This window comes from Periophthalmus magnuspinnatus, chromosome 10 (genome assembly GCF_009829125.3).
Source record: "Periophthalmus magnuspinnatus isolate fPerMag1 chromosome 10, fPerMag1.2.pri, whole genome shotgun sequence".
In the NCBI taxonomy this organism is placed as follows: Eukaryota; Metazoa; Chordata; class Actinopteri; order Gobiiformes; family Gobiidae; genus Periophthalmus; species Periophthalmus magnuspinnatus.
In genome coordinates this window covers 9,392,673-9,407,719 of record NC_047135.1, presented here as the reverse complement: position 1 = coordinate 9,407,719, position 15,047 = coordinate 9,392,673, and the positions used below count along the sequence as shown (strand labels likewise).

The window sequence follows — 15,047 nt, the reverse complement described above, 5'->3', positions numbered from 1 at the left end:
TGGTCATGAGCTCTGGGTAATGACCGAAAGGACAAGATCGCGGATACAAGCAGCCGAAATGGGTTTCCTCCGCAGAGTGGCTGGGCGCACCCTTAGGGATAGGGTGAGGAGCTCAGTCACACAGGAGGAGCTCGGAGTAGAGCCGCTGCTCCTACACGTCGAGAGGAACCAGTTGAGGTGGCTCGGGCATCTGCTCAGGATGCCTCCTGGATGCCTCCCTAGGGAGGTGTTCTGGGCATGTCCCACCGGGAGGAGGCCCTGAGGAAGACCCAGGACACGCTGGAGGGACTATGTCTCTCAGCTGGCCTGGGAACGCCTTGGGATCCCACCGGAGGAGCTGGAGGACGTGTCTGGGGTGAGGGAAGTTTGGGAGTCCCTGCTTAGACTGCTGCCCCCGCGACCCGGCCCCGGATAAGCAGAAGAAAATGGATGGATGGATGGACAAAAACAAACCAAGACTTAAAGGTGCACTATGTAACCAGCACCTGCCTGTCTCCATGGAAATGTTATTGTTTTGCCTGCAATATTCCACAGTATGGCACTGAACATAGCCATCTCCAAAGAGATAAATAGGTGAGGCCACAAGGCCAAATGAAATAACTTAATGAAGACAAAAAGTGGTGGATCCCTTCCCGAAAGGTTACTTCGTGCCTCTGTAACTAGATGACTTTACTAGGTTAGACCAGGTCTAAACCAGGACTTTTCCGGTAGTAAATCTGTATAAAAATCGTACTTCTTCCCGTCGAATGCTGTGACCTGGAAGCAGAAGCGGCGGTCGTCCGAATCCACCGCCATCACAGAGCAGTTGTCCAGGTCCATGACGAGCCCCCCTGCGACCTCCCCGCGGCCCTGTTGCATCAGGTTTCCTCCCTGAGTGAAGAAGTACTGTCGTTCCCATGACGATGACACCAGCCCTGTTTTACTGACAAGCACAGACAGAAAGGTTAATACTACAGTCTCCATACTGTACTGTTATATAATGGGGATCACCACCGGAAAAATACTCAGTAGAGTACCTACTTTACCTGTGGTCCTATATACTGTAATCTTTAAGCCTGGTGTCAACAGCACATTTTTTGTCTTATAAGATAGCTGGATGTTACACTACACAATGTGAGGAGTTTAAATCCTATGACATCTCACACACACATTGTGGTAACATCTCCCTAATTGTGCCAGTTAGCTGAGGCTAGTATTGCATGCTAGCAGTGTTTTCGCTTGTAAAAATGAGTAAATGAAAAGGAATCGGGGAGAAACGGCCCCATTCATGGCAAAGCTCTTCTGCTGTTACTCTAAAGAGCACTCATGTTTACTGTTGGCCACATGTTTGACAAAGATTAATCGCAGATCTAGCGAGAGGAGGGCTCATTTGTGATTGCATTTCTTTGATGATATCCTATTAGGGTAAAATAGCCATATCGTGATTTACAAATTTTATTCTTGAATGCTCAAATATAGACCCACACCTCCTATTGGTCAGCCTCAGAAATACCCTGAGTGAGTGAGAAGTGAATTTACCCAATTGTAACTATAGTGATCTGATTCTTCCGGGAGTTCCCACATCTTTACCTCTTCAAAGCAATACAAATATATAAAGTATACAAAGCAAACTAATGAAAACAGGCTTACGGTGCACTTTTAAATAATAAACATTGGAGCTATTGAGGTGGAAGAATTACTTGCGTATGTAGAGGTATCCTTGCTTCCGGGTGAGGTTGCGGCTCACAGGGGAGTGGGTGGGGTCTGGGTCACACGGTGCGTACAGTGGGTCACATGATCTCTCCATCTGCTGTATGGTCTGCTGCATCTGTCCCACCTCCTCCTCCATCTCTCTGCGCACACTGTGGAGAGAGTTGGACATCTGATATTATGCATTATTCTGGCTTTTCAGGCCTAAACCTTGTCAGTTTTTAGTGTCACGATACTAAAATTTCAAACTAGATTTTGATACTAAGCAATAGATTCGATACTCAAGTCAATAAGTCAATACTGTTTCTGATACCACGATGATGATTTTTTTTTAAAACACTTAAGACAGTACAAAATCATTTTCAACATTAAATCATAGAACTTTCTTTTATATTAGAATTGGCCTTATATTTCTGCAATCCCTCAACTGAGTCATCCATGTAGGTTCCATAGTGATCCATGGGCATATAATAGTCTATCCGGTCTTATACTTGTTCTGACACAGCTCAAGATCATTCTAAAGCTATTCAGGAAAGGTTCATCTCTGAGCAAGTATCGATACTAAAAAATGTAACATTCACACACAGGACAAACGAGTATTTAGTGTTGATTAGTGTCAGATTTACTTGCCAGCCCTAGCAATTTCAGCAATGTAGTAAAACATTAAAAAAACAATTCAAAGCCTTTATGAAATTTGTAGCCTATTCAAACCACCAGTAGAAGGCACTAGAACTACATGGGTTTGCACATTGAGCAGTGAAGGTTTTTGTAGGATGACACCTGTAGCATTACTCTTCAAGTGGAGGCATTTTGAGTTAGGTCAAGTTGCAGGCAACATTTTTTTCACATTTGGTTTATAAAGGATTACCGTATTTATTTACTGGTGTAGTTCCTGGCAGATCTTTTTTTACACATCCCATGTGACCACTCTGATCAATCACAGTGACAGTAGCTAGAGCGGCGCAGAGCGACCCAAAGCTAAAGATTAAAAAGCTGTTTTTAAGACCACAGATAGATTTTGTACTGAGAGAAAATGAATGATCTGAAAATAGGCAAAATTGACACAAAATCCAACCTCTGTGAAAGCTTTAGGTCCCTATCAGTTGAACACCAGCAGTTTGTGTGTACATTGCGCTCTATGGGAAACATGCAGAGGATTTTTTCGCTGCAGTACCAATTGATCGACCACTAGTCCAACTCATGACAGGTTTAAGCCAGTAACACCAATAGTATTCAGATATGTTAAAAGGTCCTATATTACACAAAATTGATGCTTGTGAGCTTTAAGCCATGTTATAATGTTGTTATCTCATCAAAAACATACCTGTAGTTGTGTTTTATTTTATTCACACATGCTTGAGGAATCAACCATCTGAGTGCATTATTAGGCTGTCTATACCTCCAAAGCTCAAAATGCGCTGTTCCACATTGTGATGCCACGTAGTTTTAGTTTTCAGGCTAACAGCTACCTTTTACCTAGCTACCTTTTACAGTTAATTTTGACACTTTCATTTACTTTAAAAACATCAAGGCTGCCAAAGAACAAATGAACAAGTTAATAGTAATAGAAGTAAAACATCTCAGTTTCTCTCTTACTTTTGGACACTGGCTCCAATTGTTCCCAGGAAGTCCTCCCACTGCTGAGTGAGGTTTTCCGAGCCTAGCTTAAAGAAACTGATCTGCAACAAAACAAAGAGGTTTAAGTTTCATAAGAGACTGAAAATCAAAGAAAAACGCCAAAGAAGAAGAACCGGTTTTACTCAAAAGATTAAAGAGTGTGAGGGGATTGGGAATGAAACACCTGCAAGGGACAGCTCTGGAACTCTAGAAAATATTTAGCAGTTTATGAAAGTTTTTTTTTTTACTCATCCAGGTATGAGAATTCTCAAAACTATATTATTAGGTCAACTGGATTTTCTTTTGTTAGCAACTACCATGCTAACACGCACTTCCTGATTATTGGACAATAATAGATGCAAACAGCACACAGCATATTGATGGATTCAAAATATATATTCAAGTTATATTATGTTATCTCACTGTTCATTTTAAAGGTACTGTAGGTACTGTAATGTTCACTCTTATTGTAATCATTATATTCATTTCAACTATGTAAACTATGTAATCTGCACTAATGTTTGTTCTTGAGTCTTGCAGAAAATGTCTTTTGAAAGTGCAGGATCCCACGGGAAGAAGGTCACTGTGAAACCTAAACAGAAACATCATGGGAGGATGTTTTGTGACCTTCTGGAAATGCAAAAGCATTTCTCTGTGAATTTCGTCATATGTTTTACACTGCTTGCCCCCCCCCCCCCCCCCCTAGTGTATGTAACTAGGGTTTCCTAACTTTAATAAAAGAGGTGAAAGACGGTCTGGGCCCCCAGAGAGGGTGGTGGTTTGTAACTGGGGTTTTTTGCCTCTCCGCTCTTTCTCCTCAATATTGAGACAAAATAATCTCTCTTGTCTTCTCTTCTCTTTTGAACTCTAATATAGGTTGTGAACCTATCACATATAGCAGACATATTTAACCTCAAGAGCTGCTAATACAATATACAACTATACTGGGGCAACACAGATTATACTAAAATACACGAGGAAACAAATTGGGTACGGGCCTTAAATACTATGTTTTCCTGACCTAGTAGAGTCCTGGCCCTAAGCTCTACATGTATTTTAATGCCTTTTATTTATTGTTTTACTACTATTTACTTTACTATATACTTTAATATTTACAGTGTTTTATTGTCTTCCTTTATCTGTGCATCTCTTTATAAATTTATAAAATGTGTTGTATGAATAAAATGGATTGGACTGTGGTGGTACCTGAGCCTGCATGTAGCCCAGCAGAGGTTCGAGCAGAGCCGTCTTCTTCTTGTACTGCAGAGTGTTTAAGGAGCAGAAGTAGTGCATCATCGTCTGGTGCTGCTTTTTACGAGCTGTGTACACATCCTCCACAGCCTCGGCACGCGCCTAGACACACCACACACACACGATACATTTCTCACGTTTTGTTGAGACCTTAATAAATAAAACTGGGCACTACCCTTGGAAATGAGTGGACCCATAGTGTGAAGTAAGTTGGTGATAGTGTTTCATAGTGTTTCATAATGTTACATAGTGTTACCTTATCATTGTCCCTCCTCTTGGACAAACGACTGTATCGGTTTATGGCCATATCATGGTCTGAAACATAAATGACAATAACTTTATTTGTAGTTTTTGGTTTTGTGTGTGCAATACTGTATTAACTATTCTTTTATGCACTTTCTGTTTGTATAAAGATAAAAGTATTTGAAGGTGTTCTACCTGATTTTTAGTCTTAAAAATATGAAAAACAAAACTTAAACATATTTTGTTCAAATATCAACCAAATCTAGCACAAGACCTTTAATCTAACTGCTAACTGCAAAAACACACGATTTAGACTGTCCATAAACATCTCTTGTAACAAAGACTCACCATCACTAGAAATCTGGAAAACCTCCTTCAAAGTAAGAATTTCTGCAAAAACACTCAGTATTAAGAAAATAGGTTGGCACACATAAAACACAATACTGATCTGATAATGATATTTTTTACTTCAGTCTTTTACCTTTGAGGTCTCTCTCTTTGAACTGTGTTATAGGGAACATCATGGCGTCCGCGAGTTGAGTTGATAAAACTGCATGACATGAACTTAACTGGAAATGTGAAAAAAGTGAAAGAAATATAGAAATAGAAAATACATAAATATATAACTGAAGGAATAGTGAATAATTCAATTACAATTTACTCTCTTTTCTCTGTTACTCTCTTTTCTTTACTCAGTGTACATTTAATCAAACATGTGGAGAAGCTATGAAAAAAGACTGAAAGATGAATGACTTCTACAAACATGTGATTCTTGCTTAAACCACAGGGATTGCAGGTTTGATACTTTTCAAATATTAATAACTGCATCTAATCATAATGACAATTATTAGATGCAACAATGACCGCCCATGCCTTGGTTCTGGAAGTTCTCATTCATTTTTCCTATAGACTTTCTGAAAAAAAAAAAAAAAAAAAAAAAAAGCTACGTGGTAACTAATGACTACATGACCTATAATTTTATTCAAAATCGGTTTCTGAAACTTTACAAACCTTAAAGTTATTAAAATTTCGCCAAATCTTTGTTTTTAAACGTGATAATTGGACATAAAACAACCATGTTATGGATATGAGTTAGCATGTCGCTGGTTAGAATTTGTTGCGCTTTCAAACTCTTGATTTTGAAATTTACTTCTGGAACCAGAGTGGACTTCAAAGTGGGAGGGACTTTTGAGTTTCTCATCACCAATAAAAATTACTATATTTTCCTAAAACTAAAAAATGTAACTTTTATTTGAGGCCTTTCCATTACTGCAGTTCTGGTGTATTGGCACACGTCAGTATTGAAAAGTGGATAGAACTGAAAACTGCTCTGAACCACTCGGCTACCGTCCCCCTCACAGGTCCTGGTTCTGGTTGATTAATTGGCAAACGGATATCATGGTGATGTAATGATTTAAGCCAGTGGCTCTCAAACTTTTCACACCAAGTACCACCAAAGAAAAAATTTGGCTTTCCAAGAACCACCAGATCTAAACCAGGTCTATAAAATGACTATTCCAGGTCTAATCTAGTGCTAAACCAGGTCTAAAAAAGCACTACATAATTTGTGTTGTAGTTCTAAAAAGAAAATGATTCAAAAGAAGACAATAAATTGACAAAATGGGCTCTAAAATGGCTTTATACTATATATAAATATATACTAAACACCAAAGAATGCACCATACCTCGTCTATGACTTTAGCAAACTGCTGCAGAGTAGAGCTCATCACCTCATCATCGCCCCCTAGAGGAAAACGCTGCACAGGATACAGTTAGTACGTAAAAAGAAAGAGTTGTGTTTCTGTGTTGGGGAACATTCACCTGTTTGTCGTACTCTTTGAGCAATCTGGACGTCAGGTGAGTGGCTGCACTGAGCTCATTCTGAAAGAAGATACACAACATTTACACGAGCCACTATGAATAGCATTATCCAGGATTTGTGAACTACTTTTGCACTTGTATTTAACATTTGGTACTAATGTAACGTTTTGTCAACTGAAATTCTATGTTTTATTCTTTATTCACACAAAATCATATTGTGAAATTAATGGTCATGACTCTTTTACATGGGTATAAATCTTATATAGTTGTTAATGAAGAAACAATATTATAGCATGGTTACTACCTAATCAAGGTTTTGAATAGGGCAGGGCAATTATTTATATACAATTTTTCATATTGATTGATCACAATTTTAAATTTTATTTTGTCCTATTAAAAACAAACATAATTGTCTTTCAATAAAAGACATTCGAGGCGACAGTGACTTAGTGGTTAGAGCATTCATCCACCAACCAAGGTCTGTTGTTGTGTCCTTAGGCAAGACACTTCACCAACCCTACGTAATATTAAAGTGGTGTGTGTGAGAGTGCTTGTGATGGCCGGAGGGGCAAAGACGAACGATATAAACCCAGTGCATTATCTTTATTAGTATTATCACAATCATTAAAAAACACATGTTTTACAAAGAGAGGATTGGATGTAGGTCTTTCAACTTAAAAAGAAGCAAACTGACTACAAGAACTGAGGTAATCTGTATCTCAATTAAAATGTGATTATTGCCAGGCCTACTTTTGAAGATCAGTTAAACATTATGTGTAATGGAGACTTGTGTTTAGGCACCTGTGCGTCATAGATCCGGTGCATGGCCTGGTATAGTTGAGTGCAGTAGTTGGAGATGGCAGCAGTGTCCTCCTCGAAAACACCCAGAAGAGAACGAGTCTGAAACAGAAAAATACAAGTAAAGACACAAGCTCCCGACAGGCTGCCCATGCACTGAATAGGTCTGCAACTAACCATTATTTTCAGTTTTTCCCATTAACAGAGACTGTGGTAACCCTTCATAGTCTAAAACAAGCTGAGAGAAAACTGTTACTAAAAATCCTACTTTTTGCTTGTTGTATTATAAAAATATATATTATATAAGTAACTGATCTTAAACAAGCTTTTTGAATTAGTAGAGGCAGTACATGACATATTTACTCCCCAAAAATGTATTCAATAAAATTATTCAAAAGTGTATTGCTTGTGCTACCATAATCTCTGTATGAATCTGTGGGAATCACTGTATTTTAGCAATCGACTAATCACGACGATTATTTCTGTTGTACAAAGGCCTGTACAAATGTTAAAGTGCGATATATAGGTGAAGCAAATATATACAATAAATGATAATTCTGAAACTAATTTATGCCACTGACACAACAAACCGCAATAAATAAATAACAGAATGAAACACTTTAGTAGTTTAGTAGTCTATATCTATAAAAAACCTCTCATAAAAAATTATGTCTACTACTCAGATATAATCATAGCACAGAAAAATAACAAAACGTTCCCCACTTATACAAAGAAAAGTTCCCACGATGAAATACTGACCCTCAAAAACTATTATTCGATCTATCAAGTATTGAATCATAACTCGATGTAGTATTTATTAGGACAGGCATAGTTGTACATTGAAACATGTTAAATGTATTATCAACTTAGTAAAAGGTTGAAACATGGTGACTAAAATCTTCTAAATAGGGAATATTTATAAATAAATTCTATTATTATTGAAAATCTGAAAGTGTCTAGTTTTTTGATATTTTGATTTAATAATGTGACTGTTTTTGTTGGAAAATTTTTGTTTGTGTGTTAAAGTTCAGATAACGACCACAATGATCAAAATACAACTACAATTATTTGCTATAGTTGATAGTCATGATTAGTTGATTAATCGTTGCAGCCCTACACTGAAGGACTGGTCAAAAACAGAAAACAATACAGTATATATACCTACTCTTAACTTGACCTGTGGATTTCTTTGGTATGTGAGACTAAAATATTGTAAGGACAAGTTTGAGCACATGGAAAGGCACTAAATCACACTGATCAGTATAGCATTAGCACTATTCTACAGTGGTGGTGAGTTTCTTGGTCGGATAAAGACATGCCCTCCCGATCAGGTAGTCGACTAAAAAGGGGGTGTGGCAAATGCTCTCAAAACTATCACGTATCTCCATGTATCTGACCCAAATAGCACTCACAAGACTACACCTGTACGGGAGTTCATGCAAAAACAACTACTTATGCAGAAAAGAGTACTAAGAAGCAATGCATTTAAATAAAGACAGATTAAACTTGCGAATCATTAGTTTAATCTGCCTTTTTACAAATAAATACAAAACAACAAAAGGACAACAGCCCAATTGGTGAGAACTATGGATGTCAACATTATTTGATTCATTACTCAGACCACAGTAAAAACATAAGAACAAAAATAAAAAATTTAATTTAGTATTTGTTATGCAGTATCCATACCAGAACAGTGAATGTAAATGTAAACCGTTTCTGTATATGGCCGTAAAGGAACATCTCAATAGCTTTACTTTATGATTCAGAAAGTTTGGTTTCATAAAGCTGGTCACATACTCCAGACAGAGTAAATGAAAGAGAATTAAGAATTTCCCTGTTGTTTTGGTGTCAGTAATTTTGAATAATCATATAATCGTGACATTTCTAAACTTTTATTACTATTTTAACAGTAAAATTGTATATTGCCATTTATAGTGATACATATATAGGGTTTTGGCTGTTGATTGGCTAGGGTGAAGGCATTTAACTAAATCTAGAGGCTAAAATCTCTTGTCTTGACTGTAATTTGAAACTTGTGAAATAGTTCTCAGAGAGCGCAATACAGGATGTTGTGAGGAAGGAAAAATTATGCCTACGTTTTTTATACTGAAGGTCTATCAATTTCACACCTCACTTTTTAACTTTCAAACAGGTTATATCTGGATCACCGGATCTTCTGTCACTGTGATTGAATTGATACTTTGCAGTGACATCAAACTACATGTATCTTTACCGTGGAATGTTCAGCTGTTACTATGGTGACACAAAATACACATTAGCAAAAACTGTCAAAAGATTTTTTACAATTGTCTGAAAACCAAAAAATAAAAATTAAACAACTAATTTGTAGAAGTCTGTGATGAAAATATTACTTTATTTCACCTACTTCACATATTAGTAAACTAAGGTTATAATTATGGAGAGAGAAATGTTTGCCATGTCTTTTATTTAAAAAAAAAAATGTTAAAAAAATAATCACACTCAAAACTTGAACCCTTGCTTCATGTCCTTTTACACTGCATTGCAGCAGGCTATTTAAAGGTTTTTTGTTACTGTCTAGTTTTCTGCGTGTGTTTTCATTTAGAAATCTGATCACCTCACCATTGTATTAAATAATTTCTATTTTTTGACCTGCCAAGTAGTGTCAGAACAACAGCCACACACACAGAGTGATGTCAAAGTCGGAGTCCATAAAAGCAGATGACATCTTTAGTTCTGAATAGTACCAAGTTTATTCACATCTGGATCAGTTTTCACCACTGTAACTGTTAGCTTCAATGGAGTGGAGTGCTAAGGAACTCCCAGGCTAGTTGTTGTGTTTGGCCACCTGATGTCAAACAAGTTTAATCTGCATATTTCCGCTTTATAACAACATTATCTGTGAAAAAGGTTGCGTTAAAATGTAGAAACTAAGCTGACACACAGCAGTGAGAGGCGATTAGCTGTTAGCACTGTGGTGGCTACAAAGACAGTTAACGCTAGCAGACAGTTAGCCGAACCATAAAAGAGGCTAACTTTAGCGGACTAGCTGCAGCTTCCAGCCGGCTCACCCACCTGCGGACTGTCTTCCAGGGTCTCTTCTATTGGCAGCTTCTCTATCCCAGGCATGGCAGCGGTGTGGCTCGCTACACCGTGTCAATACACAGATAAAACCGTGGCCAAATCGGACCGTCAACTCCCACGAAATCACAACACCCAAAACAGACCCGCCCGCACCGACCGTCACGCCCACAAAACATGATCTGATTGGAGAGCGAATACTTTTTCACTAATCTGATTGGATGTCTGTTTAAAGAGAAACGGCACCATGTTGGCTCTAACGAGGATCTGCCTTTTCCATTTGCAGCAACTACCGAAAAGCACCAAAATGGCGGCGGCATAGAACTAGTTTCCATAGTAGGAAACTTGCACCCAGGAAAATTTAAATAAACTTTCCAAAAAAAAAAATTTATACGCTGTATGAACACAACCACTGATAGTTATTCTGTTTACTATGGATCTTATCTTCTTCCCAGAATTGGAACATCTGCCTATTGATTAATATTAGAAGGAGCCTTCTTGCCCCTCCAAATATCTGTCAACAGCCAGTGGCCAGTGATCAAAAACATTAATGCAAGCCTTTGACAACTGTCATTAAAAACTGGTCTTATTCAAGTTAAAGTTAAAATAATACTTGATTTGTATGTGCAGTGCATATGAATACAATTTATTAATGCTGGGGTGTTTTTAAGGCCAGTGGCATCTCTCCCTTGATTGGGCCTCGAGGAAACAGCGCAGCCGTGTAAAAGTACATCTCCAACACAGTACAGCAGCTCATCCCAAACAAACTTGGGTCCAGAGCTGCGACCTGGTGCCAGAATCCGCTCTCAGGTAAGATCTCAGCCTCCATCAGCCCTTTGGACCAATTCAGACCTCCAACCACCAGCACCTCATTTTCGAGCACAGCGATCCCGAAACTGCTCCTCTCGCTCTGCATAGACATCGAGGGACACCACTCGTCTTCCTTGGGATCAAAAGACTCAACGCTTTTCAAGGTACTGTTCTGCAGGTGCCCAAGCTTGCCGCCCACCTAAAAAAAATGGACAGGAGGATTAAGATAACCTCACAAAGTGGGGAAATTTAAATGTCATAGATATCAACATATGCCATTGCAGTTCCTCTGCGTATGGCGTATTAATTAGGGTGACCTGACCCATTCACCCGGGACCTTCCCAGTTTCGGGCCTTGAGTACCATGTCCCAATAGATTTTTCCAAAACCATTGATTTTTGCCAAAACACAAAAAGATAGATCATAGATTCTTGTATATATCATAACAGATGTGAAGTTAACTGAATAATTATCAGCATTTGAGAGAAAACAATATAGTAGAAAGTAGAGTGTATATATATATATATATATATATATATATATATATATATATATATATATATATATATATATATATATATATACACACACACACACACACACACATACGTGTGTGTGTACATTTAAACCCTTTAATCAATACATTTTCTGGGCCTGTTTTTACATAACTTTGCTCTTCCTCACAAGATGGCCAGCACATTTGCAATATAACGCACAATCTCTCTAGACCTTATCTTCCCATATTGGTTGCAATGGTAACAAGGTATAAAAAATATGCAAATATGATAATTAAGGATACAATAATACATTGTTATCACCATAAAAAATGCAAAAGCACAATTACTCACAGCAAAGATGCGTCCATTGAAGGCCACCATGCCCAATTTGCAGCGCGCGACCCTCATACTGCAGATGGAGGTCCACTGATTTAGGTCTGGATTGAAAATCTCCACTGAGTCCAAAGAGCTCTGTCCATCATGTCCTCCACACACATATAACTGTAATGATAGGGAAAGTTACATAGTACAACTTTAAAGTGGGACTAACACCACATTTCAAATGGAGGTCCTAAACTCTGCAGTGCCAGGAGAACTAAAAAAAGAGAGAAGAGGGTGGGGTCTAGAGGTGTATGGAATGATGTGATTGGGGTTAACAGGTAACCACACAGTTAAACTCCACCCCTGCAGCTAGGTGTTTGTAAACACCTAGAGGAAACACCTGGCAGTCTTTCATGATATCACCATCCATCCATTTTCTATCGCTTTATCCGGGGCCGGGTCGCCGAGGCAGCAGCCTGAGCAGGGAAGCCCAGACCTTAGTCTCCGCACACACTTCCTCTAGCTCTTCTGGGGGATCTCAAACTGTTCAGAGGCCAGCAGAACTGTCATCAACTCTGGAAATTGCAGAGGCCACTAAAGGCTCTGCAACCTTAGACTTAAGCATTTTTGACCAGACAACAGCCAATTTACCTAGTTTGAACTAAAATTTAAAAAAAAAATGACTAGAAACTGGCTCCTCTGGTTGGCAACATGGAGCACCATATTGAGAACACAGCAGAATTTCTGAGCAAAGTCAAGCATATCCAATTTGATTCAGATGAGATCATTGTTTCATTTGATGTGACCTCTCTTTTCACTTGTATCCCGACATCAGTAGCGGTGGAGGCAGCAAAGAGGAGGATACTACAGGATACTAAGCTAAAAGTGAGAACAAAACTCTCACTTGACCAAATCTGCAAACTGCTGGAAATTTTTTAAATACCACATATTTCCAGTTTAAAGGAAACTTCTATAGGAAAATCCACAGCTATGCTATGGGCTCACCGGTCTCTCCTACTATGGCAAACTTATGTATGGAACAATTTTAACAGGATGCATTGGCCTCATTTCCAGGCACTCTACCCATGCATTGATATCAATACGTGGATGACAACTGGACTAAAATGAATGAATGCTTATTTAAAAGGGACAGAACAGAGACCATTGCCACATTTTAAAACAGTAACCGATGCCATGTCCATAAGCCATCTAGCCAAAGGCTAATTTGCAAGCCTGGTCCCTCACATAAAAACAGACAAAAATCAAAATTCAAAATCTGGAACCCTTTACTGCACATATTAATGCTGTGGATCCAAATATCAAGTTCACATGGGAAGAGGCCAAGGAAAACAAACTGGCCTTCTTAGATTGTGCAGTAACGATAGGAGAGGACCGGAGACTCCAGGTAGAAGTTTTCAGGAAACCCAAACGCAATGACCAATACCTGCTGTTTGATTCACACCATCCACTGCAGCACAAACTCAAAGTTATCCGTACACTACAACACAGAGCGTGTGAGAGTGTGCCCACAAACACAGAGGGAAAAGTGAAGGAGGACCGTGGAGAAAGCCCTCTTGCCTTGTAGATATCCAAAATGGGCTTTCAATAGATCTACAAGACCAGATCTACAAAACCAGGACAACAGGGAATCTGAACCCAGAAGGAAAGGTGTAACTATTCCTTACACAGCTTGTGTGTCTGAAAAACATTGAGACAGTCTGTCTATTTCAAATTTACAAACACTTTAAAACAGAAACTGGTTCACCCACAGGACAAAACCCTGAGCCATAAACAAACTAATGTGGTCTACTCCATTCAGTGTAGTGAAGAGTGCAATGAGCGGTGCATTAGAGGAACTAAACAGCCACTCCATAAAGGAATGTACCAATACCGGTGCAAGAGCTCCTCTGGACCCCAGTCCGCTGTACATCTCCATCTCAAAGCTACTAACCACTCCTTTGAAGATAGTGAGGTACAGATCTTAGCCAGAGAAAAAGAAATAGTTTGAGAGGGGAGGTAAAGAAGCTATTTTTATTAGGAAAGACAATCTTTCCTTGAACAGGAATGGGGGCCTTAGACACCAATTATCCCCCATATACAATTCCATCCTCAGACCCGAGGCAAACAAAGGACACAAAGAGAACAACAGAGTGAGCCAGTAGGGCCCATTAAAGGTGGAATGTAGGCCATTAAGGCTGAAACTGTAAAGAATAACTGTTTACAGTTTCACTGTAGTTAGCTCATCCCTTGAGATAGATACAAGGCAGTGTCCACCAGCAATCTGACCAGAACTGAAGAATGAAACGAAACCTACATCATTTTGTCCAACTGACAGATTTAACTTTTGCTTTTACTATGGATCAGACCTGGACGACTGAGGAATTACAGCGACAATTCTAATGCTCGCATCTCCATAAACCTTTTTGGCCTGGAGGAAGACCTCCTCCTGCTTGTGTCCATGGAAATGTTGCTCCTTTGACTATAATCTTCCATTGTACAGCATAAAACTCATCTATCTACTTGGAGAATGTTCCAAAGTATCGTTTCACCTTCCTTTCTATTTCCATGAAAGTATGCAAGTGACATGGCGCCTCCAGAAAGTTACATGCATAAAATTAAGCTCACTCACCTTGCCCTCTAGTGCAGCAGCTCCGGCCCTGCTCCTACGCTTCTTCATGGGAGCGATGGGGGTCCAGCGGTTTGTTTCTGGGTTGTAGCATTCTGTAGCATTCTGACCTCAGCTGCCGGGTTGAGTTCTCTCCTCCCAGAGCGTAGATGAAGCCGTTTAGAACAACTACGCTAACATGTCTGCGATGTCTGCTCATGGGCGCCACCTGCTGCCACACCATGTTTATGGCATGGAATCACACAACAGAGTTCAGCACCTTAATGGAGGAGCATCCACCGATCAGATAGACCCAACAGTCCAATGCCACACAGC

At 39.1% G+C, this 15,047-nt stretch overlaps 2 protein-coding genes across 2 annotated transcripts in view; both read right to left on the bottom strand.

The window, feature by feature from the left end:
* appl1 (adaptor protein, phosphotyrosine interaction, PH domain and leucine zipper containing 1) overlaps nt 1-10,631 on the bottom strand; it is a 31,986-nt gene extending 21,355 nt beyond the window's left edge. The window contains exons 1-11 of the mRNA XM_033974231.2: nt 10,474-10,631; nt 7,423-7,521; nt 6,622-6,681; nt 6,486-6,557; nt 5,282-5,369; nt 5,149-5,190; nt 4,814-4,872; nt 4,513-4,659; nt 3,286-3,368; nt 1,680-1,841; nt 734-922 (exon numbers count right to left, since the gene is read on the bottom strand). Coding sequence (XP_033830122.1) covers nt 734-922; nt 1,680-1,841; nt 3,286-3,368; nt 4,513-4,659; nt 4,814-4,872; nt 5,149-5,190; nt 5,282-5,369; nt 6,486-6,557; nt 6,622-6,681; nt 7,423-7,521; nt 10,474-10,527 — 1,055 coding nt within the window. The 5' untranslated portion in view covers nt 10,528-10,631. The remainder of the gene's footprint in view (nt 1-733; nt 923-1,679; nt 1,842-3,285; nt 3,369-4,512; nt 4,660-4,813; nt 4,873-5,148; nt 5,191-5,281; nt 5,370-6,485; nt 6,558-6,621; nt 6,682-7,422; nt 7,522-10,473) is intronic.
* Nucleotides 10,632-11,128: 497 nt separating this feature from the next.
* On the bottom strand, nt 11,129-14,822 carry LOC129456631 (kelch-like protein 20). The gene is made up of 3 exons (XM_055225061.1): nt 14,736-14,822; nt 12,137-12,286; nt 11,129-11,488 (listed from the first exon to the last, which is right to left on the bottom strand). The coding sequence occupies exons 1-3, from the start codon at nt 14,781-14,783 to the stop codon at nt 11,129-11,131; spliced, it is 558 nt and encodes a 185-aa protein (XP_055081036.1). The 5' UTR covers nt 14,784-14,822.
* Between the last annotated feature and the right edge of the window lie 225 nt (nt 14,823-15,047).